The sequence below is a fragment of the Oreochromis aureus genome, linkage group 7, assembly GCF_013358895.1.
Source record: "Oreochromis aureus strain Israel breed Guangdong linkage group 7, ZZ_aureus, whole genome shotgun sequence".
NCBI lineage: Eukaryota > Metazoa > Chordata > Actinopteri > Cichliformes > Cichlidae > Oreochromis > Oreochromis aureus.
The window spans coordinates 13,351,737-13,379,679 of record NC_052948.1 but is presented as its reverse complement, the minus strand read 5'-3'; the positions used below and the strand labels follow the sequence as shown (position 1 = coordinate 13,379,679).

The 27,943-nt window shown below is 40.6% G+C and overlaps 3 protein-coding genes across 5 annotated transcripts; 2 read left to right on the top strand and 1 right to left on the bottom strand.

Moving 5' to 3' along the window:
* The first annotated feature begins 6,767 nt into the window (after nucleotides 1-6,767).
* On the top strand, nucleotides 6,768-12,021 carry commd4 (COMM domain containing 4). Its single transcript, XM_031747495.2, has 8 exons — nucleotides 6,768-6,878; nucleotides 7,138-7,209; nucleotides 7,320-7,385; nucleotides 7,483-7,522; nucleotides 9,907-10,026; nucleotides 11,180-11,260; nucleotides 11,366-11,542; nucleotides 11,631-12,021. The coding sequence occupies exons 1-8, from the start codon at nucleotides 6,876-6,878 to the stop codon at nucleotides 11,669-11,671; spliced, it is 600 nt and encodes a 199-aa protein (XP_031603355.1). The 5' UTR covers nucleotides 6,768-6,875; the 3' UTR covers nucleotides 11,672-12,021.
* Nucleotides 12,022-12,235: 214 nt separating this feature from the next.
* Nucleotides 12,236-18,685, top strand: neil1 (nei-like DNA glycosylase 1). 3 transcript variants are annotated; one of them, XM_031747414.2, is made up of 10 exons: nucleotides 12,246-12,603; nucleotides 12,975-13,459; nucleotides 13,547-13,666; nucleotides 14,975-15,080; nucleotides 15,605-15,698; nucleotides 15,772-15,893; nucleotides 15,981-16,008; nucleotides 16,098-16,168; nucleotides 16,599-16,794; nucleotides 16,879-17,005. In XM_031747414.2, exons 2-10 carry the CDS (start codon nucleotides 13,005-13,007, stop codon nucleotides 16,911-16,913), a joined length of 1,227 nt encoding a protein of 408 aa, XP_031603274.1. In that variant the 5' UTR covers nucleotides 12,246-12,603; nucleotides 12,975-13,004; the 3' UTR covers nucleotides 16,914-17,005. The 3 variants fall into 3 exon arrangements, with proteins under 3 accessions (XP_031603275.1, XP_031603274.1, XP_031603271.1); XM_031747411.2 differs by having other exon boundaries at nucleotides 12,248-12,603; nucleotides 15,602-15,698; XM_031747415.2 differs by lacking the exons at nucleotides 16,599-16,794; nucleotides 16,879-17,005 and adding an exon at nucleotides 18,553-18,685 and having other exon boundaries at nucleotides 12,236-12,603; nucleotides 15,602-15,698.
* Nucleotides 17,007-27,045, bottom strand: man2c1 (mannosidase, alpha, class 2C, member 1). The gene is made up of 26 exons (XM_031747410.2): nucleotides 26,848-27,045; nucleotides 26,187-26,312; nucleotides 25,975-26,098; nucleotides 25,817-25,887; nucleotides 25,542-25,719; nucleotides 25,265-25,454; nucleotides 21,908-22,014; nucleotides 21,704-21,814; nucleotides 21,526-21,618; nucleotides 21,297-21,413; nucleotides 21,114-21,209; nucleotides 20,878-21,023; nucleotides 20,411-20,534; nucleotides 19,851-19,972; nucleotides 19,680-19,765; nucleotides 19,252-19,398; nucleotides 19,085-19,164; nucleotides 18,909-19,003; nucleotides 18,727-18,831; nucleotides 18,472-18,628; nucleotides 18,237-18,380; nucleotides 18,030-18,139; nucleotides 17,859-17,938; nucleotides 17,621-17,763; nucleotides 17,407-17,510; nucleotides 17,007-17,327 (listed from the first exon to the last, which is right to left on the bottom strand). The coding sequence occupies exons 1-26, from the start codon at nucleotides 26,946-26,948 to the stop codon at nucleotides 17,216-17,218; spliced, it is 3,069 nt and encodes a 1,022-aa protein (XP_031603270.1). The 5' UTR covers nucleotides 26,949-27,045; the 3' UTR covers nucleotides 17,007-17,215.
* Nucleotides 27,046-27,943: the final 898 nt, after the last annotated feature.

Sequence of the window (27,943 nt, the reverse complement as noted above, 5' to 3'; positions counted from 1 at the left end):
TGACGCAGGCGGCGGAAGGAACGCAAACAAAAGCGCAGCTGCCGGTCAGGCCTGCTAGCCAGGCTAAAGAAACAGCCTTTTAAACCACTGCTCCCTTCTTGCCGCACAGCCACTCGTCCGTGACTATTGTGTCTTGGTCGTCACGGAGACATGGCTACGCGAGGAAATTCCCAACGCCTCGATGCAGCTAGCAGGCCACACAATGCACCGCAGCGACCGAAAGACTACAGCAGCGAAAAACAGAGGAGGAGGTTTGTGCATTTACACACATAACAACTGGTGCACAAACACTAAGATCATCACCACAGTCTGTTCTCGGATATAGAGGCAATATCTGTCATGTGCAGGCCTTTCTACTTGCATAGAGAACTACCTGCAGTGCGAATAACAGCAGTCTACATACCACCAGACGCTAATGTTAGCACAGCCCTTGCCTATCTGCACAACACAATCTCCGAACAGCAACGGACATATCCAGAGGGAGTACGTGTCATCGCAGGGGACTTAAACAAAGCATGCTCAAGAACTGTGCTGCCTAAATTTGTGCAACATGTGAAATGCCTGACGAGAGGGAATAACACCTTGGATCATGTTTACTCAAATATTAAGCAAGCCTACAGATCTGTTCCCCTCCCCCACCTGAGTATGTCCGACCACCTCTCCCTACTCGTTGTCCCGCCATAAACACCACTCAGGAAAAGGACAAAGCCCACCATCAGAACTATCAACTCCTTTTCTGAGGAAGCTCTGGCTCAACTACAGGACTGTTTTGCTCTCACAGAGTGGAGTGTCTTCAAACATACCGACCTAGAGACACACACTGCTGCAGTGCTGGGTTACATCAAGCACTGCATGGACACTGTCACTACGAAAAAGCGGGTCCGGGTCTACCCCAATCGAAAACCCTGGATTACAAGTAAGGTTCAGGCATTGTTAAAGGCATGCAACTCTGCATACAAATCGAGGGACCAGGATATGTATAGCAGAGAAAGAGCAGACCTTAAAAAATGCATCAGAGCAGGAAACTAGACTATTCAAATAAGCTATCAGACCACCTCTCGGACAACAACTCCAAGAAGGTATGGGAGAGCCTGAAACACATCACCAACTACAAAGGCAATGGGACAAATACAGATAACATGGACATCTCATGAGCAGAGGAACTTAACCACTTCTTTGCCTGCTTTGAGAGAACTGTAGACACCCCTACCATGCGCACTCCTCTGCCCATAGCCCCCTCTGAGCACACCCCACACACATTTACTCTCCAAGAAGACCAGGTTCGCAGTGTGTTCAAAGCAGTAAACCAGAGAAAAGCCGCTGGCTACGATGGAATATCTGAAAGTGTCCTCAAAACCTGCGCCGATCAGCTGGCTCCTGTTTTCACCAGACTATTCATTAAGCTTAGCTTAATCTTTGCCCCAAATTTAAGACATTGTCCACCACCCAAATTGCAGAGTAGATTACAGATGTTGCCGTTGTGGCCGGAATCATGCACCTGATGAGTGCACCCTTAAGACACCCTGTAAAGTGTGCAAACAACAACATCTTACAGTGCTGCATGAGGTTTGCCAACAGGAGCCCAGGAAAGTCCTGATGGTCAGCACTGCTCCAGATACGTCCACCATCTACACTGATCGCCCAAACCATCCACATAAGGTCCTGCTAAAGGTTAAGATGTTGCATCTGTACAATGCTGAGTATTCATTAGAGACCTTTGCTGTACTAGATGATGGTTCTGAACAAGCCATCATCCTACCACCAGCTGTGCAGCATCTCAATCTAGGGAAGGAGTCAGAGACACTTCCACTGAGAACCGTTCGTCAGGACGTGATTCACCTGCAAGGGGCCTCGGTCTCTGTGGAAACTGTGGAATGAACTGCGCCTTCACATCAGGACCCCCCCAACATTGGACACTTTTAAAACCCGCCTGAAAACCCACTTTTATTCCTTGGCTTTTAAATCAGAATGAGTTTGTATTACTTTTATTTATCTTATTTCTCACTCAAATCTTCTAATTTGATGATTATTTTTCTTAAATCTTATCATATCTCCCTATGTTTTTATTTCTTTTAATTATCTTAATTGTACAGCACCTTGGTCAATGGTTGTTGTTTTAAATGTGCTATATAAATAAATTTGACTTTGACTTTGACTTACAACATCAAAGTAGGACGGCGCACCGAAAAGCTTTGGGGTGTAATATTCAAATGCATGACTACAAGCTGTGTGCATCTTGATCTGTTGGACAGCATAGATACCGATGCCTTTCTTGTGGCTCTGCATCGATTTATTGCACGCCGGGGCAAGCCATATGAGATCCTGTCTGACCGTGGCACCAACTTCAGGGGAGGAGAGGCCGAACTTCGGTCTAGTTTCGCAGCTCTCGAAGCCCCCATTAAAGAGCAGTTGGCAGAGCAGAAGATTGAGTTCCAGTTTAATCTACCAGGTTCCCCACATTTTGGAGGTACCTGGGAGCGGGAGATAAAATCTGTGAACACAGCTCTTCAGGTGGTGCTGGGAGGCCATACAGTCACAGAGGCAGTTTTGCAAACTGTGCTTATCGAGGTGGAAGGAATCATTAATCACAGCCCCTCGGATATATCTCTTCGGATGTAGCTGATCCTGATCCAGTCACACCGAACTTACTGCTGATGGGTCGACAAGATGCAATTTATGCTTCAAGCGAGATGCTGGGAAGACGGCGGTGGCGCCATAGCCAGATTCTGGCAGACCATTTTTGGTCCAACTTTCTTCGTCACCATTTGACTGATCTTCAAAGGTGATAGAGATGGCAGAGGGATACTGACAACTTAACCACAGGTCAAGTGGTTGTGGTTGTTGACTCACAACTACTGTTGTTGACTCAGTGGCCTATCGGCAAGGTGGTCACGGCCTGTCCAGGACGTGGTCATGGTTGTATGAGAACGGAAGAGGTGAATATCAAGGGACAGATATATCTTCGGCCTGTTCCCAGATTAGTCAGACTCTCAGGCTGGGAGGATGATGAGGACTGTAAACCCAATGATGTTTAGACTTTCTCTTGAAGAGCAAACTTACTGCTTAAATTTGGGGGCGGTTGTGTCAGAAAGTCTCCTTATATTTCAGTTGCATTGTTATAATTGTAGTGGTAAATAATACATGAATAAGTTTTTCACTTTGTTCTCACTGGTTGCTGGGTGATGATGTCACATGCTCTTACGACAGTCCAGCCTTACTAAGAGTCCTCCGAGGAGCAATAAGCGGATTTTTCCATGAGTTCGGGGGAGTAGCGTTTTCCAGCCGTGTGATTTCCTGCACAAACGTGAGTCAGAACCACGTTAGCTCTAAGGGTCAATTCCCAGATTTATACGATGAATATAACTCTGCCATTAATTACGGAAGTTGTTAGAAATCTGCTGAAGTTTACATGTCCACTTAGGCTAACTAGACGGAGACAGATCAATGCTAACACTTATTGTTTACATCCCTTAGGGGTTTTACGTCAGCAGTAGCGCATTATAGGACATGTAAGTGATATGGAGTATGTTAAGAGATTTGATTGATATTAGTAAAGGGATGTGACTTACCACCGTAGCCTTTGTCACGGGTCAGATTCGTATATAGCAGTTAGGCTATTTGGCCACTAGAGGCCAAATCTTTACTAATTTTGAGATATTAGGCCTTTTCTGTTGTTTTGGATATCCAGATAATCCTGCTTTCTGCCTATGTAAAATACCACTGTGAGATTTTCTTAAGCCAGAACATTTAGCTGATTATTTATATTTATTGGTATATGGTGTTGAAAAGTAATGCTTGTTATATTTGTCAAGTAATGATTTTTATTCTCCCTGTTTTCTTATTATTTAGAACAACACACACGTACGCACTCCCATACTCTGAGGATGCCAATTGCTGTACTACTGGCCTGCTGTTAATGTTCATTCATTGTTATTATTATGATTATTATTATTATTAAAGTATCTTGAAAGCACTCTCTGTGCACCACTCTTTAACCCTGCTGAGTCCTTGTCCTGAGGGAGCTATCACACCGGCATCCCAGAGATGACTCTCTAACAGTGGGACTTCAGTAAGGCTGCTCTTCATTGATTCCAGCTCGGCCTTTAATAAACAACACCCCCCTTTACAATCATTCTGTTGCTGCTACTTGCTATTTATTATTATTACTATTTTTGTGTGTGCATGAGTTTTCTTTTTGTTTCTGTACAATATTCTGCTCCTCCTGTGCAATATTTCGGCAGATGTGCAATCTCCATCACTTAATGACCGCCGCCCTTCCACCCTTATTTATTATTTACTATATTTTATTACCACGTCTACATTGTGTATATAGTGTACATAGTGTTTTATACTGTCTGTTCTTGTATATTGTTTTCTTTACTTTCACACCTTTGTGGTCTTGCTTCCAAATTTCAGTGTACAAGCAAATGTACATTGGCAATAAAGGTTCTAAGTTCTAAGTTGTTTTTGAATGTTTTTCAGGGTTTTAGTTAAATTTCTCCTCAGTGAACAGTCTAGCTGTTACAAACAAATCTCTTTTGCCTTAGTGGGATGTTTTGCATCATTGTCTTGCTGGAAGAGCCTCCATGACCCATCTTCAGTGTTCTTGCTGAGGGAAGGAGGTTGTTGTCCAAGAATTTACAGTAAACAGCCCCGTCCATTGGCCCTTCAATGCAGTAAAGTCATCTTCTTTTTCATTATCTATTTCCCCTCCTCCTCCTCTTCTTTCTCCTTCACCACTGCTTTCTCCTCCGTGATTTCCACCTCATCCCCTTCCTTCTCAATTCAAGCAATCTGCTGAACTGACGTCAGGGCTCTAACACAAGACAATGTGCATAGATATGCAAATTTTTCCAGATATTTTCGTAATTACTTATTGTCAGCAGATTAGACATGTGATCCTCCCGTCTACGGACAGCTGACAGACAGCCGGCTAAACCACAACAACAGCTGGTTATAAGCTAACCTTATGTTATAAGCTAATGTTAGGCTCAAGTGTCAAGTCACACTTACCTTCTGACAAGCAGTTTGATTACATTCTCATGTTGTATGAGAGAACATCACAGGACTAATTCTAAGACAGTGTGTTGAGGAACTCACCATGACGTTGACATCTCTCTTTCCCAAGCTGTGTTGCTTGTCTGTTTGTAAGAGGTCCATTATTTTCCCTGTGCTTAAAGACTCGGCTGTGAAAGGCATAAATCACTTTCACTTGGCACTTCCCTGATTACCAAGAATGGCTGATTTTATCCAACATTAAGGATTCGGTTGACATTACTGTGGATCCACAACAGTATGAGTACAGGAAGAGCTTTGTCTGATGCAGTATCAGCTGTAATCCACTCTGCTCTAACTCATTTGGACGCAAGGGATGCATATGCCAGGCTGCTCTTCCTGGACTTTATTTCTGGCTCTAATAACACAATTTCACAGACAGTAGCCAAGAAATTTTTATTGTCGGGGTTGAAAAAATCAATGCGAAACTTGTTTCTAGACTTCTTGACAGGCAGGCCAGAGTCTATGGACATGTATGGCTGTTTGTCCTCCACCATCATACTCAGCACTGGCTTTCTGCAAGGGTTTATGTATTTAACCCTTCACTCACAGATATGATTGCGTAGAAAAATATCTGGACAGTCATATCAGGAAGTTTGCAGATGATACAGCTGTTGTTTATCTGATCTCCAACAACAATGAGTCTATGTAAAGGAGGGAGATGGAAGAACTTGTTCTCGATCAGTGTAGTGAAGACAAAAGAGATGGTGGAGGATTTTAGAAAGCGCTCACATGCCTCATTCCTTCATTATTCATTAGAGGAGAAGCTGTGGAGTTGGTGACCACAGTCAAATACCTGTGTATTTGTGTGTATAAGCCAATAAGAAAGTGCTGCAAAGAGTGGTTTAATCTGCTCCCAAAAATGACTAGTACCAGCTTTTCTTCTTTAGAGGCCATTTATATTAACAGACCCAGAATCAGGGAGGTGAAAATTACGAGGGTCCCCTCCCACCAACTGTTTCGCCTCTTCTCACACAGAAGGCTGCGTAGCCTCACACCTGTACAACAAGGCTGAGGTGCAGCTTTTTCCATGAGGCTGTGAGGTTAATGAACTTGGCACAAAAAAGAAAGACAGAGAAATCGTCCAGGGAGAAGAACAGTGCTGATGAAGATGTTCAGACAGGTAGAAATGAACATGAAGCTGTGCAATCATGACTTTATGAGGGTGGCATATAAATCAAATGGGGTGGTAAAATCAAAGCCTTTTTTTAAAACACATATGCAGGTGTTACATATGGTTAAAATGATTCAAATGCAGTAAGTATGCACGTTTCATATAAATATAGTCTGTAACTTAATTATTTTCTGTAGCCCACATAATTAAACTTTTCAGCTACACACAGAGTGTCAATAACATTCACCTTAATTCCACCTTCAAATTGTTAATGCCATCTTATCTTAATAAACAATGCTGTCATAAGCAAAACTAGGGTGGCACTAGGGGTGGCAAGGGATCATTTTAGGGTGACACATGCCAGCCCATGCCACCCCTCTAGAGCCGCCCCTGGTAATATCAGATTATGTGATCAGTTATAGCTGACTAATGAATGTGAACTGTGCATGCTTATGTGCTCTACCATACTTTATGACATAGCACTAAACCTCTGATTAAGAGAAAAAAAAAGTACGAACCTCATATCTAATCCACACTAAACTGTCTACATCAGAAAGAGAAAGAAAGAGAGAGAGAGAGAACAACCAACCTGCAAATAAAAAGGAGGAACAAGGGTGCTGCAGCCAGGCCGTCACGTGTCCTAAGATGTCCAATTAGATGCAAGGAAACAGGGTCGTCTTCCTGTTGTCTTCCTACTTCAACAACCATGGTAAGCTCGTTCGCTATTTATCACATTATTTAATGCTGTCTAATTCATTCATAATTCTGTTTAATTGTCGGATTATATAGTCCCTTTAAGTATAAACGCAATGACGGAAAATTTAGCTCATAGGCGTCGACGTTTAGTGCTGCTGCTAGTTAGCAAGCAAGCTAAACCAGTAGCCCATTTTTTGAGCCTGTGACTGTGACTGTAAATACTGTAATTATTGCACAGTGTATGAACTTATGAGCCACCCTCTTTGTCCTAGCGGTTCCGTTTCTGTGGAGACTTGGACTGCCCAGATTGGGTACTTGCTGAAATCAGCACGTTAGCAAAAATTGTAAGTAAAAGAAACCATAAGAGATAAAATAATGTGTTGTTTCTGGCACCAGTTTATTGATTTCATTTTTTTTATAACGAGTATGTTTTCTATTTCCATTAATGTAATAGTCAAGTGTCAAAATGAAGCTCCTTTGTGCTCAAGTGCTGAAGGATTTGCTTGGAGAGGGCATTGATGTAAGTTGTTGGACATTTCTACAGGCTCATCATATGTAGACTGTAGTTTTGAAACACACAGATCTGTGATGTCTTCTCTCTCTTGCTTCATTTTCAGTATGAAAAAGTTGGAAAGCTTACTGCAGATGCAAAGTTTGGTAAGTGTCTCTTCTGTTGTTTCTCTGAGAGAGATGCAGCAATTACATTTCAAGGTGCTTAACATTTCTGTCTGCAGACATATGACTGGCTTTTTCTATTTAGATTCAAGATTCAAGAAGTAGTGATGTGCGATACCACTGATTTCCTTTCTGATCCGATACCAAGTAAAATTCAGGGTCGTATCGACGATACTGATCCGACAGCGATACTTTGTACAAAAACTTATTTTATTTATTGTATCTTTTATTGTATCTCAAATTTTCGCGTCATCATGATTACAGGACATCAGACTACTTGTTCTTATCACTTAATACTGCAGAATTCATCATATAATAAAAAAACTGTATTTGAACACCTTGCCTGCCTGCAGCACTAAAGGACTCTGCGAGAGACGTCTGTCTCGCCCTAGCAGCACCTGTCCCTGTCCGCTCCTCCTCTTCAGTTCGCCTCAACATACGCTCGTCATATTCTGTGATATGATTTACTCTGAGGTGTTTGACGAAGTTAGTGGTGTTGCCACAACACCACACTTTCTTGCCACATGTATCGCAAACCACGTCTCGGCTGTTTGTGGAGGTAAAATACGTCCGCGCATGACTCCATTTACGCTCAGCCATTGTTGTGAGTGCGCATGCCAGGGGCTGCGACACATTTATACAGCTGTATTTCACAGCCGTATTTCGCACATGACTATGAAAGGCGGAAGAGGAAGTAGTTCCTTCCAATGTAGACAATCCGAATGATATTTCCTTATTTTCTTTCCACTGTGTTCCTCTTAATGATGAACTACAAATTTACCCTAAATTACTAAAATATCGATATTTTAATATGAGAATCGATTCTAGAACATAAATTACTGGTATCGGAGGAATCGATATTTCAGTATCGATCCGCACATCACTATCAAGAAGTTTATGTCTTTATTGCAGCTTATCTGTCTTTCCACAAGGATTTTTTTTTTTTTAAAGATCCAACTATATATTTCTATAATATTTGATCTTCGTGCATTTGATCAATCATGACATCTGCCTTGTCCTAACTGATCAGTAACCCTCACTGGGGGAATACAAGTATTTGTTCACTTTATTTATTATTATTATTATTGTTATTTATATTTATTTCTTAACTGTAAAGATGTGTAAGTACTATGTAAGGTAATGTACTTAAAGTATGAAAATATATAAAAAAAGATATGTATATAAAATCTCCAAACTATGGATCATAACATTTTTAGGCAAATCTGGCATGATCAAGCAAAAATTGTTGCATACATTTGTTGATTTGAGATGGAATTTATTCATTTATTTTGTTAATGACCCAACATTTAACTGTTGTGGTGGTTAGGGGGGAATCATGGTTGAGGGTGGAGCTGGTTTGAGGTCAACCAAATGGACTTACTCAACCAAGTGATTTATTCAGTTACTATATAGGTTGAGGTGGCTGCTTGGTCCTTGATAAAAAGGTTTTGTTGCTATGCAGTAATCCTACCTCATTTAAATTTGAACATTGTCCTCTTCAGGACAATGCAGCTTCTAACACTGTCTAAAAAAGCAGCAAAGTCCACCATATTAAAATATTGAATATCTTCTTAAACTTAAATGTCATAATAGAGAAGAGTACAAAGCTACAAAAAAAAACAAACAAATCTGGTTGCTGGGCTGAAGCTGATCTTGCTGGTGTGGAAATAAAGTTCTGAGCTTTCATAGTGTTGTTACTAGTTGCTAAAAGGCATGATATCACAATCCTGATTTCACATCATTTGTGGTGAGTTTTCTTCCTCGGGTCCCTGAGAACATTACAGTAGAGTAGTGTCTTAACAGTTTAACTCTTTAGGGATGAATTCAGTGGCCAGGCCTCATTCTCATTCATTCGGTTGTTTGTGCTCCTGACTTGACGTGTGACCTTTGGGCTTGGAGCCTGCACATTTTTCCTGTTGACACTGCTGATTAGACAGATGGTAGTAGCCAGAGACCCAGATCGCATGACAAGTGATGATCTTGACAATAGCAAATGGGTCGGTTTGACACAAAAGTCCGCGTTTTCTCACTGTGCCACTTTGTAGTTTATGGTGAATGAGTGGCTGGACAGGTGATGTGTTAGAACAGGACTTCATGGAAGTCATTAAAACATAGCAGGAGCACTTAAAGGGTTCCAGAAGTGCACAAGAATTGGCTTTAGGGGAGCAGCATTAAAATTCTTTTTGAGCTTTTTATGGAAAAACAGAAATTAATGATTACACATTGTAAATGGACTAAGTTGTGCGGCATTCCTGGTCTATCTAATTTGCCTTACACACAAGTCTTTAACACTGTTCAACTTACATTTTGTATATTTACATATTCTGTCAGATAAGCTGTTTTTGTGTCAATAAACCATTTTGTAGAGAGCGGAGACATCAAAGCTAGTGTGGCAGTGCTCAGCTTTATTTTCTCCAGTGCAGCGAAGCATGATGTTGACAGTGAATCTCTATCCAGTGAGCTACAACAGCTTGGTCTGCCTAAAGGTAAGCCCGTGTGTTTGTGTCCAAAGGTTGGTATAAAAATAAATGCACAGTCTACAACTTGATATACACCGATCTGTTCTCATGCCTGAACCTTTGCCAAGAGCAAGGACAGCCAAAATTTCTAACAAAAACATACGTGACTAGTTTAATCTAACATCTAATATCCTGGGGAAATGTCTCACATAAGGATAATGTGGAACAAGAGCAGCTAAATGCAGAGTTTATGTTACAGGATTTTAATATTTTATTTCTAGAGTATGAGCACATAAGTATAATAGAGCAAGGATTTTTAGAAACTCCTGTATTGCATTAGTTCAAAATCATTTATTGTGTTTTTTAACAAATGTCCTCAGGATGATGTTAGAGGATATTCTAGCTATTAAATGGATGTGTAAGGCATCATTTTTGCCAAGTGAAACTGGTATACTGAAAAATGAGAAGCTGTAATGTATTTCTGTAATTAATTTTTTTAACGTATGCATGTGTATGAATGCATGCTGATTATTATCATTGTTTTTCATATTGTGAATTGATTTTTGACTTAGTGAACCAAAGACAGTTTTCCACTAACACGGACAGTAAAGTTATTCTGTTCTATTGTTTCCTATTCATAGCCTATTGTGTTGGTTCTATAAATGCACATTGACAGTAAAAGAAGCAGTACATCATGAAGAACAAAGACAATGCTGATTTACAGACTGGGTGGTGCATTGCTGCATCAACAACTCTATAAAAGTGGTGTTAACACATTTGCCTTACACATGGACAATCCCCCATTTGAGGTTGAGTGGAGACACAAGCTAGCACGCTTTCAGTGGCCCCTCCCTGCATAAATCACAGCTTTGTGTTAGGAAGGCTGTCTGTGCCACGTCAGTCCACCCTTTGAAAAATAAGAGGCCCAAAGTTTCACCATGATTTTTGTTTGTTACATTAAAAATAAAAATGACAGGTGGCTTTCTGCCTGAGATTTTGAGATTGTATGTTATGTTTCAGAAATAGTAAAAGGTCTATTTTATTTGATAAATATTAAATACTTCTAAGGACTTTGTAACTGTTAGATTTTCTTTTAGTCGTCTGGTAATGCATAATTAGTTCTTCAGCTAATCATCAGCTGAAACACTTAATTATTTTTTTCTACTCAATATTTCTTTAGAGCACACTACAGGGCTGTGCAAGTCCTACGAAGACAAGCATGTTGCACTGCGGGAGAAATTAAGAGAGACAAGCCTGAGATGTAAGTATTTTTGCCTTTCCTATTCAGGAAAGAAGAGAAAATTAATGATGGCTGCTGCTGGGAAGTTGATGACTGAGCACTGACATAATTCTGCTCTGTGATCAGTGGGTCGACTGGACTCTGTGTCCTGGCGAGTGGACTACATTTTGAGCTCCAGTGAATTGAGGGAGGTGAATCAACCAGTAATTCAGCTTAAACTGCAGAGGCAAGGAGCAGAATCAGGTGCCCCAGAGACAACTGTGGTGTCCGTTTCTGCTGACAAGTTCAGAGTGTTGCTTGCTGGTGAGTTCAGCATCCTTTTTTGTCTTTTAATTTGCCAGACTTGTGATGTTTAGTGATGTTATTTTATTGTCTCCATATTTTTTTTCAGAGCTCAAACAAGCCCAGGTTCTAATGAACTCACTACAATGAACAACAGACGTCACTTTCTGAAAACCGATGATAATGATGATTAACTGCCTAAAGTGCCATACTTACAAGTTGTACAGTGTTATGTATTCTTCCTGAAAAAAATGTAATTCCTTGTGTCTCTCAACTGATACTTAGTTGTATTTTTCTACCATTTTAGTAAAAATTAGTAGAAATGTATCCAGATTGTGTGATATTTGTTACTGAAGTAAAAAATAATGATCATTGTTTAAAAAAGATGTTGCTTGTATCACTCAACACATTTAATTATGTTAATTATTTGTGTTTTACCTCTGTATGCTTATAAATAAAAACAATATAAAACTTATCCGTCAAAAAGTGATGACCAAAAAGAACTGGATTGATTAAAATGTAGGTACAATAACACCAAATCCATAAGATACTTGTAACACATATAATTTATTTAATATATAACGCCTCTGTAAACCATATTGATTACAGCCTATTTAACAATGTAATCAAAGATATTAGACATTTAAAAAAAAAAAGTTGGAAATCACTTCCTGGTTTCCGCAGCGCCTACAGTTCCCATCATGCATCGGTTTATTTGCTAGGAAACCCACGTCTAGTATTTTATTTTAGCCGTTTTAAATGAATAATAACCGCTAAGAATGAAACCCAAACAAACACACGTACACATTAGACCAGAAATAAACGAGAAATTGTGGGTTTTGTCACAGTTGTGCAGGTCTCGCGACATTTTAATGACTGCCGCGTGGTGATTGTACAACTTGTTTTGTAACACCGCTGGTTACACGCATTCGATAAAAGCATTGGTCAAATATTTATCTGCACTGTGTTTCAGCACAAAGACATCCTCTATAAATTTATATCAGCAGCAGCTGCCGTGCAGACAGTAAACGCTACAAGCTGAGTGCACTTAACGCCGAGCTCCGTTTCCTGGTTTCGGTGAGGTATGTACTTGTAACTTGATAAAGATCCAGCCATTATTGACAACATGTTTTGGTTTATGCAAATGCACAGAACAGTATTTTGCTGTGATTGGATTAAGAGCATATTCAGGAGAACCTCAGGTTTGAAGCTTAATGTTAAAGGTTTGAGATGTGCATTGTGTTATTTTTTTGAACCCCAAAGCTGTATGTAAACATTTATTAACAGCCACTGATTGCAAGTGAGAAGGTTTTACCCATATCCCTGCACTCTATAGAGGACACAGGGTTCTGAAACATGCGTTATGTGGAAGTAATGTTATAAGCCTGGAAGTGACGTTTTTTGATATAAGCTTTGACTAAATATTTGATGACATAAGTTTTATTTCTGGAAGTTTCAGCCCAGCCTTATTTGTTCAGCCAAAATGCCCGAGGGACCAGAGCTCCACCTGGCCAGCCTGTATGTGAACAGAATGTGTGAAGGAGTGCTATTCAGCGGTCCCGTCATAAAGTCAGAGGTCAGCAAGAACCCTGATGTGCCCTTCACCTCTGAGGCCTATCGCATCACAGCTGCTTCCAGAGGGAAGGAAGTGAAGCTCACACTGACGCCCATAAAGACAGATGAACCAAAACGGCGAGTGAAACCAGGACAAGTTGAACAACCCATGGACATAGTGTTTCGCTTTGGGATGTCAGGCTATTTCCGCTTCACCAGCGAGGATGAGCTGCCCAAACATGCCCACTTGCGTTTTTATTCCAAAGAAAAGCCCTGCAGAGTACTTAGCTTCGTGGATCCACGCAGGTTTGGGAGCTGGGAGCCCAACGGGACCTGGCAGCCTGGCAGAGGTCCCTGCGTTATGTTTGAGTACAAAAAATTCAGGTTAGTGATGCTGAGTGTCACTTGCGTCTTCTGCCTCAACGAAATACAGTAGCACGGCCACACTGATCAGTAAAAAAACATTTTCAGGGAGAACGTTGTGTCACACGTGTCTGACCGAGCCTTTGACAGACCCATCTGTGAAGTCCTGCTCAATCAGAAGTACTTCAACGGTATTGGAAACTACCTGAGGGCTGAGATCCTTTTCAGGTGATGCGCAAAGACAACATTACACATTATATAGATTAGCATGAGAGCCGCACCCATGCTGACCTTACTAGACAGTAGCACCGTATGAGGACGTACAGCAAGATCTTTGCACTCGACCAGTAAATTGTTATCTTATCACCAAATCTGAAGTAAGGTGCATATCTCTATCCCTCGAAAAGATTTACTCTGCTCTACCATTTTTATCCTGACTGATAGCAGGTGATTATTGTGTAAACATACATAAAAATCATACATGATTTTTAAAACATTTTAATTTTAATTTTACCAGTATCCCTTATACAGATAATTGAAGACTTTAAGTATGGCAAGTGGTGTTTCATTAGTGATGGCTGAAGGTAGAAACAGTAATGCATCATATTACAGCACATTAGGTTGAACCTCAACAAGTTCAACCTAATTTTGTACGCAAGGACCCTGGTATTGTTTTTGTTTTTTTTCAAGGTCAGAAGAATCAGAGCCATTTAGATTAGGGGTGTCAAATACAAGGCCCAAGAATTGGCTTGGCAAATACTCCAATCCGGTATGCTGGACGGCTTTGGAAAAATATGAATAAGGTTTTTTTACCTTTTAACTGTATTTTTGTAAGTTTTACAGTTTGTTTTTCTGGTGATAAAGACTTTGCCCACAGCCATTCATACGAAACCAAAGTAGTTAAATAAAAGATAAAAATTAAATGACAGAGAAGTTCAACTTTAGTCTCCTGTAGAAATTTTGGTCAAAAAGAAGAAAAAAAAAATCAACAAATCAAACAAAACTTTATTTTTAATATATAAGGGACAGTCTGGGCAGTAAGCTACTATAACTGTTTTTGTAATTTTACACATTCATCATGTAGGAAAACTGAGATGTGCTGTTGAAATTGCACTTCTTTATCTTATATTAACAAAACTCAGGGATTAAATGTGTAGTTAAAGTTTTTTACACTGACAGAAACTGAAATTTCATTCATCTAGCCAACTTAAACTCAAAGTGGGCGCCATGTGGGCCTTGATGTGACATGAGTTTGACATCCCTGATTTAGAGGGACACGAGAAATGCTCCTGTAAATACAAGCAAAAGAAGTGAAAAGAAGTCAATGTTTTTGTTTCTGGAAAGTTCTGTTTTCTTACAAGGTTTTGGCTTTGCTGAAAATTCTCATCTTTCTGGATTTCATGAAGGTTGCTTCATATCAGATGTGATGTGAATGACTTAACACATAAGGTTTTGTTAATTCAGAGAGCTAACAAGAGTGTTGTTGTTTCCTAAAAGAAAAGACCTTCAGTACTGTTCTTTTCCCTTTTTTTCTAGGTCTAACATCCCTCCCTTTGTGGCTGCCAAAACTGTGCTGGAAGGTCTTGGGCCGGACGATTCATGTCAAAATGAGAATCCTGTGAAAAAGGAGTCAGACGCAAAGGTGAAAAACGTAATTTTTACATAACCTTCCCAAACCCTATGGCGTTATTTTTGTGCCTCTATTCTGAGTGCACATAAAAAAAAAAATTGCAAGTACAAATGTTGCATTTTGAGGTGAAAATTATTTTGAGCAAAGAAAAGTTTAATTTGAGCGAACAAAATTCATTGCTGCATGAGAGAAATGTATTTCAGTGTTTGCTATTATCCATATACACACACACAATAACAGCCCCTCTGGCTCAGTTGTTAGCATTTGCTCTTGCTTAGATCTCTGCTCTGTTTGCTGACATACATCTGCAGACCTGTTCTCAGTGTGTCGCTCCCGCTGTCAACATCTCTGCTCCCCGCACCTCAACTCTTTCTCTACACCGAGACTGTCCAAGCCGGGGCTCGAACCGGCAATCTTCCAATTGCAAGGCGAGCTCCCAACTCTTGAGCCACGATCGCCCCGGATCGTGGCTCAAAAGTAACGCCATAAAACTCAGCCTCTTTCTCACAGTGTCTTTGTTTTATTCTTCTCAGAAGACATCTGTAAGAACAAAAAAGAAACTGATGAAACACCAGACGGATGACTTGCTCAGACTTTGTCATACAGTTCCTCTGGAAGTGGTGAACCTCGGTGGGTAGTCAAGTGTTTACAGTGTGGGCCACTCGTGAGATGAACGCAGTGTTGAATAACTTGTGGTTTTTAGGTGGGAAGGGATATGATCCAGCAAGTGGGGACTTCTCTGACTTTCAGGCATGGCTGCAGTGCTACTATGTGGATGGGATGAAAACACTCCGGGATCATAATGGGAGAACAATATGGTTCAGAGTGAGTTTAAAGGAAATGCAACATAACAAAGCTCTGCCAGATGATTTTATTTATCACACAATTATTTGTCTACCTTTATAATTTTAGGGGGATCCAGGGCCCATGGCACCAAAAGGTAATGCTCCCAAGAAGTTTAGCACTTCAGGTGAAATGTACATGAGAATGTTCATTAAGTAACTTTTTTCTTTAATTTATTTTTTTAAGATTCAAAGTCACCCAAGGCAAAAAACTGGGCAAAGAAAGACGATGACCATGATTACACAAACAAGAAAAAGGTGAGCATGAACTGTCTTTTGACCAACAAGTGAGCTTCATGTTACTGTGGAAGAGTCTTGAGCCAACCCTCATTTTTCCTTTATAACTTGCTTGCTAAAAGCAAGCCCAAACAGCAAACATCCAAAGAAGAGCTTTGAATGGTCTTCAGGAAGTCTGAAGAACTATTCCTGAAGACTAATTAAAGAAACAACAAGAAAGCTTGCCTAAGAGAGTTCAGGCTGTGTTGAAGAATAAAGGTGGTCATACCAAATATTCACTTTTACACTCAAACGAATTGTACAAACTCCATTTTTGCCTTATATACTGTATGTTTGTACATTTCAATAAATCGCTGCGCCCATTTCCCTAGCAAAAAACAAAACAGAAACGAGGAGTGGCTTAAGACATTTGCACAGTAGTTTGTATCCAGCATCAGTTTTATTTCACCAGGGGGCCAGAGCAAGGAAAACAAGGATCAAACAGGGAGGTGAGATGAAAACGCCAAAGAAAGAAAAGGATACACGTCTAGAGGAAGCTGAATCAAAGAGAAGGAAAACTGGCGAGACGCATGAAGTAAATACACCCCAGCGTGAAACAAGGTCAAATGCACGTAGGAGAAAGACCAGTAGTGTGGAAGTGACTGCAGGTGTGGCCATGAGTAAAAATGAAAATATTTTATCTAGTGGGGAGAAATGAAAACTGATTCATTTCATAGCTGTCCTTGTTGCAGGGTCACAGAGACGAACCATGAGAACGACCAGATAGGATGGTAAAAGAAGAGGCACCCCCACTTTGGACACTTATGATTTTATACTATTAAAAATCCTTTTTTATAAATAAAAAAAGTTTCTTCAAAACTTGTTGTACAAAGCGTTTATTAATTTGATACAAAATAATCAAATCAAATCACTTTTACACAGCTTATAAACAGTACCAATCATATAAAGTGTCCTCGTAAACTGTGAGTAAAACAGCAGCCAATTCAATGTAATCTTTAGCTTTCATGTAATGTCTAAGTGTTGATCCGTATTCTACTTCCCTAAGGCTTAGTGAAATCCCACATGTTATCACATGATCAGCAATAGTGAGACAATTTGAAAGGGTTTGAAGTCCAGAGTGATTCCTTCTGATGTAACCTGTACTGGCCGGTTGGGGTCTTGCTTCTCCAGGAGGTCACAGCTAATAGAGGAAAAGACAAACCTTTAGTCATACAACACAGGAAAAAGCAAAACCAGCAAACTAAAATAGAAACACTTACACCCAAGCTTCCCTGACTGGAAGTGTGGTTCTCAGAGTTGCAGTCACGCTGCTCCCATGCGACTCGTAAAGCCGGACTATGAGCACCCCACCTCTGTCCTCAGCCTGTTGTGGTAAATGATTAAAAAGCGAATAAAACGAGCTCATTGTTTTCAGGAAGGGCAGTCTAAAGTTCCCACGCAAGATGTTACAGATCTGATTGTTCACTTTGATACCTGCTTAATTGTCTCCAGTACGACAGCTTGAGAGGTCACAGAAAAGGCACTCCAGGGCATAGTGTCGGGGCTGCACTGGATTAACCTCAGAGGGAAATTGAGGTTGTAGGCACACTGGATGACAGAGGCTTCTTGGAAGGATCCTATATAAACAGCACAATATTACATTAGACACAAAGACACAAGCTTTATTTCCAAGATCACATCAAAAGGAAAAAAAAAAAAAAGTATAACTTACTTGTGTGTGGCATGATTGCATATGTGAAGTGATGAATCCCCATGTCAGCAGTAGCATCTGGGGCCTTGGGTGCTCTCAGTCTGAGATAAAGTCAGAAGCAAGAGTTAAAATGTTGTATGCCTGAACTGTACTGCTTGTAGGAGTGTTGTAAATGAACAATGGGAACCTCACAGGGAAAGCGTCATTGTGTTCTTGTGCACAGAGTAGCCATATTTGCAGTCGTTCAGCAGTGAGACTCCAAAATTGTGCTCTGACAAGTCGGCCCATTTGTGGCCCCAAACCTGAGAAAGGAAACGGATGATACAATGACATCCACGAGTAACACTTTTGCTGAAAATCTGTGAATTTAAAGGTGAAGACAGCTTTAAAGTGCCGTACCTCGAATCTAGCCCAGTCCCACGAAGTGTTGCGATGAGTGGGTCTCTGCAGGTGGCCAAACTGGATCTCGTAGGTAGCATTGGGGCTGCGTACTCGCACAGGAAATTCAACCTTGAGAAACTTGTGAGATTCTGCCCACTGAACCTGAAATTGGTAGACGCAGCATGTTTTTTGGTATGCTGAAAAAGAAATCTTACATGCCTTAATGCCACATTTCAGAAACATTACAGCCTACCTCTGTGCTGAACTTGATGTAAGGACACATGGCATCCATGATAATCTCCTGTGTGATTGTGCTCTTATCACTGATCCTCAGGGTGAAGCTGACACTTCCCCGCAGTCCGCCTGAGGACACCACATGAACTGGCTGCACCACCTCTGCCACTGGTTTCCTATTGAGTTTGTTTTTTCTGTTAGTTTTATGATGCTGATATACTGCACAGTACTAAAATATTTGAACTTAAATGCATTTGACAGCAATGGCTGAAACCTTGTCTGGAGATGGTAGTCCATTACATCCCATGCATCCCAGTACAGGGGGACATCGTCAAACATGACAAACTGGTTCCCAAGGCAACCATCAGAAATGCTTTCCCTGAAATCAACACAGTGGTGAGAAACTCCCTGTTGCAAGTACAGTAGTAGACAATATGGACCTTTTACACGTCTTACCTGTTTCCGCTGATCAAATACAGCGACGCCAAAGTGCCATCTCTGTTTATGGCTGTCTTTAAAAGACCATTCTCCATGACGACTGTGCCATCAGCCTACAATTTTACACAGTTAACTAAATCAAATGGCAAAATAGCTGAAATTTATGCAATCATCTTTCTATATGTAGCACACACCTGAACGGTGACAGAAACCGGAGTCACTGGCGGTGTGTCTTTCACGGGAGACACACCGATGCTGGAAGCTCTCACCAGAGCTATAGTGCCACACATAACAGTGAACGTCAGATATGAAGTTTATCGTGTGAGGAGAACAATATAGATACTGGAAATACCCAACAAACCTAGACCACTTTTTTCAGCTCCCTCTTGAATCTGGACAACTTCCAGACGTTCCCAAGGCAGAGAATTGAACACGGCCACTGAGCTGCCTTTTGCCACCAAAGCTTCACATGCGTCACGCAGAAGTGCAGCACCACCACTGCGGATATCTGAGACAGGATGTGTGAATCAGAATGTGAATACTTTATTAATCCCAGAGGAAATGATGTGGGCACAGCGCTCCAGGTCAGTAAGAACAGTAACTACCTAAACGAAATTAAATATTACAATATATTACAAAGTTACAAAAGCTCTAATAAATACAAATAGGTCAAATTAGAAATATCCCAGCATATTTTGCTAATTATATAGTTAACATTGAAAACTTTCCGGAAACTGTAAATGAGCACCGCTCTGATTTAGGCTGCACCTAAAAGCTGTAAAAACTCACCTTCATAGTATTTCAGAGCATCCTCCACCACCATCTCTATACAGCTGCCAGGAATCACGTCGTGAAACTGGTTTAGTAGAAGCAGCCTGCAAAGGGGAAATTAACAACACATTTTCAACCTGCTGACACAAAGAGTCACTTTGTTTAGTCCGATAAAGATTGTGTTTGAACCTCCAGAGCTCCTGCAGTTTCTCAGCAGGGTATGGAAACGTGTTGTTGCGGTACAGCGCCAAGCTGCTGGCTATCTCAATATCATGAAGCAGCGTCTCACACTGGCGGTTTCCTCTTTTTATCTAGCCAACAAAAAAGGCAGGCAATTAAAATGACATACAACAATCGCACACATTATTGGACTGAAGCCCATTTATTTAGATGTGAGGTATAAACTTTGCATGAATCACTGTACTAAGCAGGATTATGTTCTTTTATACAGGTAATAGTTCTTAAATCCCTGTATATACTCTTGTGTATCTCATCTAGCTTCTCTAGCCTAATAATTAACTATTCCTTATAAATATATTAAACAATCATGACTGTATAGTGATCTAAGCAGCTTCCCACACAGTCTACCTGATTGTCAAAGCCACTATCATATGTAAACCTACTGTAAGAAAATATATATACATATTATTTTTTTATTACAAATAGTATTACTGTGGTCACTCTCTGTTTTCTTTTCCACACAGATGAACAAGGTGTGGACTATATAATGACGACTATAACTATTCTACCTGTGCCTGTGTGGTGTATGTTCCATTGTGCAGCTCCAGAAAGAGCTCCCCCGCCCACGTGCACAGCAGAGCTGAGTCAGCCTGCAGCCGAGTGAAAAGCTCATCAGGAGTGGACATCTGGACTCTGGAGAGACGAGCACGAGCTATGACATCTCTGGTTAAACCTTTGTTAGTTATATGACGCAAATACTGAATGACTCAGTGACTCTATTGAAATTGAATCTATTGTAATATTTTGTAAAAATAACAAAATGACATAGCTAGACATATCACATCCTTTTGATTATTTTTTTACTTAGACAAGCTTGAATCTGCCTGACTTACACACCCTTCCCTTTAAAAAGTCCTGGAAATGACAAAAGAAGAGTTGTGACTAAATCAATCAAGAGAAGTGTTTCTGGATCATTTCTGGGCTTTGGTCATTGTTACTGATGAATTACGGGTTAATGTAAGAGACAGGAACTTACTTAGGAAGTCCATTTGTGTCCTGAACAAGGCGCAGTCTGTCTAGCATGAGCTGTGTGGGTCCGCCACCACCATCGCCAAAGCCAAAGAGTGCTGCGCTGTGATTAGCTCTCCCCTTGTCCTTGTTATTTTTCAGAGTTTTTACCAGCTGTGGGCAGAGAAAGATCCCACTGAATTAAATCTTTTATGAGAACAGACTCAGCATTCACCATGTTGTGGGTACTTTAATCGAACTTACGTCTTCGACCTTGCCTTTCATTTCGTAGGAATTCCCAGGTGGGAAGTGAGTTAAAACAGTCGAGCCATCCAGGCCTTCCCAGAAAAACGTGTTGTGCTTTGAGAAAGAGAAATAAAGATTGAAAAATGAAACCTTTCAACTGTTTTTTTTTACAGACATGGACTGTGGGAGATGTGCACTTACAGGAAAGGTGTTGATCAAATTCCAGCTTAGCTTCTGGGTCAAAAAGTTGGAAATGCCACAGCCCTGCATTATTTGCGGAAGCTGAGCAGAGTAGCCAAACGTATCAGGAAGCCAGAACTGTGGGAGATTAAAAAATCAAATCAAATTAAATCAAATCAAAACAAAATCAAAAAGCCTCAAGAAATGCAGCTGATAGCTGCCAGAGAGGTTAACTCTTATGAGTTCCTACCTCTTTGCAATACCTCCCAAACTCTTTGTTAAAGAAACGCTGGCCCTCCAGGAACTGCCGGACCATGGACTCACCCGAAGGCAGATTTCCATCCTAACAGGCAAATATGTCAAATATATCAAGGCAGATCAGTTTACATGATATATAGTATGGCCTTTATTTTTAAGATCAAGCTTACCATTTCCACCCACGTGCCTCCAACTGGAATGAACTGTCCTTTCTTCACATAGTGCTGAATTGAGGAGAAGAGTCCTGGGTACCAGCTCTTTACCCACTGGAACTGCTGGGCCTGCACAAAGACAAAACAGTCAAAACTGGAAGGGACTGCTCACATATTCAGAAGTGTTTCGAGACATGTAAAGCTATGTTAGTGTGAAATTACCTGAGAGCAGGTAAAGACGAACTCTGGGTTCTTCTCCATTAAACGGATCACTGTCACCCAACTTCGGCCACATTTTCTAATGGTCTCCTCATAGGGCCACAGCCAGGCTATGGGTAAAGAATCATAATTATTGGTAGTATTTGAACTTAACTGACTATTAGATTTTCACATTTTGTATATTGAAAAATAATACAGAATCTATACTACCTATGGAAATCTATTTCTTACATTCTTTTCATCCATTTCACAGTACTGTTACTGATGTTGCATAAATGCTTGTTATGCACCTGGATTCCATCCATTCACTTCCGCTTATCCTTTTCAGGGTCGCGGGGGGCGCTGGAGCCTATCCCAGCTGTCATAGGGCAAGAGGCAGGGTACACCCTGGACAGGTCGCCAGTCTGTTCCAGGGCTAACACACAGAGACAGACAACCATTCGCACTCACATTCACACCTATGGGAAATTGGATTAATCAATTAACCTATCCCCACAAACTGCATGTCTTTGGACGGCGGGAGGAAGCCAGAGTACCCAGTTGGAACCCACACAAACACGGGGAGAACATGCAAACTCCACACAGAAAGACCCCGGCCTGATGGTGGAATTGAACTCGGGACCTTCTTGCTGTGCGGCAACAGTGCTAACCACCGTGCTGCACCTGGATTATAATTTGTAAATCTGGACTGACTGTGGGTATTCTCCGTCTCTACCCAAAGGTGGTGCTGTTCACCCCGTCTTTGTGAGTTTCCCCAGTGTGCTGAGTTTCAGAGGACAACTGATGACTGGCCAAAAAACTGATAACATAGATTTTTTCAGCTGCTTCTTTATTCACAAGCAGCCAGATCAGCAGATAAACAATACTTTCCTCTTCCATATTTCCTTGCGCCTAACAAGACCTCGGTTTCAGTGGAAAAGTCAGTATTATGATTTCCATGCCAGATGCTGCCTGAGAGCCTGAGGAGCATCACATTCATTATTGTTTAATGACCTAATGTTGACTTTTGGTCTTGCGCACAGATTTCGTCTGATATCATGACAAGATATTTAAGCTCTTTGCAGTTTTATGCTGAGGAACATTATTCTGAAATCGTTCCACAAATTGTAGACACAGATTTCTTGCTCTTCTTATACTCAGTCGTGTTACTGACCTGTTGCCAATTAACCTAAATATTTGAAAATTGCTCTTCCAGCTGTTTCTTTTTAGTAACATTTACATTTCCAGCCTTTTCCTGGCCCCAATCCCAATTTATTTGAGACATGCTGCTACTATAAATTTCTAAATGATCTAATACATACATCAAATATGTTTTCTGTGCTGTATTGTGAATAAAATACAGGTTTACAAGATTTGTGAACCATTAAATTCTGTTTTTGTCTACATTTAAACAGTATTTTGACTGTTGGAACTTGTAGTTTTATTACAGCAGATCCACATCAACACCAGCCATCACATTTTAAGCAGCCTATTGTAAGTGGCATTGACATTTTCCATCCATGTTAAAGTATAGTGATTACTACTTAAGGTGAGGAGAGCAGTGCTGATTTGAGATCTATCGTATATATTGAACATATTTGCCGTGAATAGTCCTGGGCTCTATTCCAGGAAGGCAGTAGAACAAGCTCTGAGTTTAAGAATAAACTCTGAGTGGATGAACTCTTTCCAAGTCTTTAATAAATGTAAAGTTTTATCAGTAAAGGCAAACATGTTATAAGAAATGTCTCAGCTGTTATGCATATATTAATTAGTTTTGTGAGGATGAGTCGTTTTAAATAAAAATCACAGATCATGTTGGGGAAAAATAAAGCCATGATATTTCCAGGCAGGATGAGCTGGGAAATGACCGCAGGCGAAGTGGACCTAAGCCTGATCCAGAGCCAATGATGCCTTCAGATGAACCTGGGTCTAGGTTGATCCACTAAGACTGATTTAGGGGATTTCAAATCTAAATTTCAGACACCATACCTTTCAAAATGTTAACAGCATTTAATGTCTGAATCTCAATCTGTGAGCAAATTTCCTCCGAATGCAATCAAACTCTCTGTAGGCTGCATTCCTCATCTTCAGTCAAATGTTCACTCCATCTCTAAAACTCCAGCGGTCATACATATTTTCAGTCAGTGCGACTGATTACAAACACGACAAATGACTGATCAGTCATCAGTGTGTTGTGCCTCTAAAGCTTTATGCACATCATTGTTAAACTGTGACTGCTACAGTAACATACAGTAAATGTCTGCGGTACAAGGAGACTGACAATCTGACAACATTAATTTCCACAATGTCATAGAGTTAGAAATTAACAGACTCCACACAGATTTTATTCTGAGCTGATCATAAAGCTGTGACATAATTAGCTCTCCGACCTCATATACTGAAGACTGAATGACTTTAAAATCACTCATGTTAAGTATACGAAATAGCAAACTAGCATTTAGGTGTTTGTAAAAATGTAAACTTCTGCAGTTTAATTCACTTCGTTACACAGTTTGGCACCATGAATGACAAAATGAATCAGTGTCAGTCAGCCGGGTCAGCTGGTTCAGAGTCTGTTACCCCGGTAACTGACTCATTGTTGAAATTAACTCTCTTTATGGAACAGAAAACCTGAGTTTCCCTCATCTTACGGCGAGTTGTGTGGTGGCAGATTTCTTTTTTCATGTATTAGTCACATATTTTAATCATATCACATTAGTAATAGTAATGTCACTTTCTCACTTAGTTGTATGCATGTGCACTACAGATGGGCCTCTACACACACAGTGAGGCCATTGTAATGGGAGACGTTAAACAGATAGTGAAACTCCTTCTCCTTATCAGGGATGTAAATCCTTAGGTGACGGCCAAGCAGAAAACAAGGTCATAATTCTCTCTGTGAGGGAGGTGGTTTAATGATGGGGCTGAAGCCCCCCCCCCCCGTGAGAGGGGCCAACATGTAAGAGTTTGTGGAATGTTCTTTGTCTGTCTCTGTGTATAAAGGTGCAAGGGCGGCAGCCACAATTCAGAGATGATCCTAGTGTTCTGGCTGGGATGCTTCTCTCCACATTGCAATGTGTTTATTAAACTACTTCAAAACGCTCGCTGGGTGTGTTGTAGGTTATTGTTAAAATATCCATAACAGTTGTTAGTTAAACCTGCTTTGGCTGCTGGTTTCAATACCGCTGCAACCCCTCCTGAATTCTTTCATCTCATATTCTGGATTGTTTTGTTTGTTACTTTGGCAAAGCTCACCCTACAATTTTCATTGCATTTTGGAATGCAATGGAACTGGTCATCTTTGGGAAAAGAGCGACACTTTGTCTGGCCAGGTGGACTCGACCAGCAGCTTAATGAAAGCTAAAAGAAAAACATTCATACCCGAGTCTATGTGGCAGTGACCCATTGCATGGACAGTATGCTGGCTTTCTCCATTCCGCTGGTTGAAGAAGGTGCCCGCCAGACTATGTACTTTAGCAAAAGAACTGGGGTCAGAGGGGTCACAGAGGTTCACCATCTCATTGACAGTGAAGAGCGCCTGGTAGCCTCGCTGCTCTTCCTCTCCAAGCTCCTGTGAAGAAAAGGACAGAATGTCATGTTTGGCTTACAATGTTTTTTAAAGCAATGTATCATCATGCACTATTTTGGTTGATGGTACCTTTACAATGTCAACAAGCATCTCAAAGTCTGTCAGCAGCTCTCTTACATCCCTGTTGAATACAACTAGCTCAGCTCTCTGTACGGAAAACTTCCGGTTTGGATCTGGAGCTGCAATCTGAGAGCCCTGACCAGCTCCAAAAAGCCCGTTGCAGGCCATTTCCACATACAGGGTGAGACTAAACAGAGACACAGACATGCGTAAATCTGGGGTTAAAGCTGTCTAAAAGATGTGGTTGCTGCTGATTCAGCAAAAATAAGATCAGATCAACTCACCTGTGCGGCTCCTCATCTTGCAGACACTCAGAGAGGATGTAGCTCGTCTTTTCACCCTCTTTAGTCAGGCCCTACAAATACAAACAGCATGGATAAGATGGAGGTTAAGCAGAATATTTCTGCACTTTTGTCTTTAAATAAAACTGCCGCTGCGTTACCTGAACTGGCTGCTCGTCTCTCCAAACCATCGCTTCTCCATCACTTTCCCACAGAAGATGAACCTCTTTTCCTCTCCAGGACTCTGGGATTTTCAGAGTGGCTTTAAACCAGCAGGTCCACCACCTTCAGCAATCATCATGCTTGGATTAGTGCCAAGATCGTAGGGAATAATAGATCCCAGAGTGGTAATCTGTTAATCGATCTTACTTACGTTGGTCCAAAGGTATCGCCAACTTTACATGGGTCAAAGATCTGTTTGGAAGCTTCTGTGAACGTGATCCGCTTAGGGGTGAGGAAACAGGCAAGTGATTCCAGGGGACAAGAGTCTCCATAAAGCCTGGGGAGATCAAATCATTTAAAATTCATAGAAATCCATAATCATAAATCATAATCTCCATTTCCACGTTGAAGCTTTAAAATACCTTCATACTGAGACTCTAAAATCAGAAAGTCCGTTCATACTTGCTGTGTGACTGATGAAAATATCAGTTAAACTACAGCGGCATCACATGAAGACTTTTTTGTGGTAAAGTCACATTTTGAATTTTTATAATAGAGAAAAGTGAAAACATGAGTAAGTGCATTTCACTTAAAGGAGGCTGTACTCTAGTGCATCATAACTACTGGGACACTTAACGCAATGTTGCCTGCAATATGTATTGCATACATGCTTTCCACTGTTATTAAGAAAACAACTCTCTGTTTAAATGCAATGGGCTAAATAAATTGCATTTTCCCCTCGCAGTATTTTGCTGTCACGGAGACTCAGGCTGACGTATAAGTTGACAGAAAGCAACAACTTTATCTCTGCTGTACTACATCGTTAAATTCGGATTATCCACGTCAGTGCAGCTGAATGAACGAAACCTTACCGTCCTCTCAGATTGCAGTCAGTGAAGTAAATATCCGAGATGAATTTCTCTGCTCTCTCGAGGAGAGTGCGCCTGTTCTTCAGCACAGGCAGGTGATACATGACGACAAGAACACCCAAACCCTCTCAGACTTGCAGGTGCAGCAAAGAGAACAGCTAGACCTGATGTGGAAAAAATTGCTTAATTCTTCACACGAGACCCCGGAAGTAATAAGGTTTTGTTATTGCACTTGAAGGAATTATCCGCTAGATGTCACTATTGTCCCCCCAAAATCCCCTGCCAACAACGAATACGTTTTAATTCTTTAAAAAATCAAGAAAGGGAGATTGACTCAAAAATGTAAGACAGATTGAATTTGAACATTTTTAATGATGAGTGTTGTCTGCATTTGTTGTACACAAAAAACTATATAGCTTACTATAACAGACATATAATTTATAAAGCCAATGCATTTTGACACGTGTAATGGTGCATTTATTTTTTTTTAAAACCCAAACAAAACAAAACAGTAACAACAATAAAATGTGATGAGCAGGCAAAATAAATAAATAAGTAACAATTACAACAAAAAATATGTTAATTTGTTAAAGAACTGACACACTGAGGGAGCATTTTATTGTGACAAAACAAGTCACCTCATGTTTATTTTGCTTTAAGATTGTACTTCTCATTTACACAGGCTTTTTAATTGGTGTAAACGATCTAAAATGTACTTATTTGCTTTATATGCGTCACCTTATATGCAATAAGCATGTTAATGCACAGGGGGTTGTAGCAATTCTCCAAAATGAATGTTCATTTCATAGCTTGATTTTGGGGACCAAAATTGGCTTGGTCCAGTCCATTATTCTGATATGATTTCCAGTTCATCCATCACCTCCACACATTACAGCTTTCACCAGACAAACGCGCTTTAACCAGGGATTAACAGCTCCACATGGTCATTACTTTGCAGGAAGATGGAACTGACTACGTCCTTAAAATACACAAAGCAATAACTCATCTCAAATTATACAAAAGAATGGCATGAAGAAAGGCTAAGGGAAACCTGATGAGGATAACATGTTGGTGTAATAACTTTCCAGCAGTCCTGTGG

What these genes read in the sequence shown, in the direction of transcription:
- commd4 (XM_031747495.2), top strand. An exon ending in TCAGCACGTTAGCAAAAATT is followed by an intron (nt 7,210 to 7,319) that starts GTAAGTAAAAGA and finishes TTAATGTAATAG; the next exon opens with TCAAGTGTCAAAATGAAGCT. An exon ending in TACTGCAGATGCAAAGTTTG is followed by an intron (nt 7,523 to 9,906) that starts GTAAGTGTCTCT and finishes ACCATTTTGTAG; the next exon opens with AGAGCGGAGACATCAAAGCT.
- neil1 (XM_031747411.2), top strand. Translation starts at nt 13,005, where the DNA reads ATGCCCGAGGGACCAGAGCTCCACCTGGCCAGCCTGTATGTGAACAGA. An exon ending in GGAGAACAATATGGTTCAGA is followed by an intron (nt 15,894 to 15,980) that starts GTGAGTTTAAAG and finishes TTATAATTTTAG; the next exon opens with GGGGATCCAGGGCCCATGGC. An exon ending in TAGTGTGGAAGTGACTGCAG is followed by an intron (nt 16,795 to 16,878) that starts GTGTGGCCATGA and finishes TCCTTGTTGCAG; the next exon opens with GGTCACAGAGACGAACCATG.
- man2c1 (XM_031747410.2), bottom strand. Translation starts at nt 26,948, where the DNA reads ATGTATCACCTGCCTGTGCTGAAGAACAGGCGCACTCTCCTCGAGAGA. An exon ending in ATTTGATCAACACCTTTCCT is followed by an intron (nt 21,210 to 21,296) that starts GTAAGTGCACAT and finishes TCTTTCTCAAAG; the next exon opens with CACAACACGTTTTTCTGGGA. An exon ending in TGCTCTGAAATACTATGAAG is followed by an intron (nt 19,399 to 19,679) that starts GTGAGTTTTTAC and finishes ATCCTGTCTCAG; the next exon opens with ATATCCGCAGTGGTGGTGCT.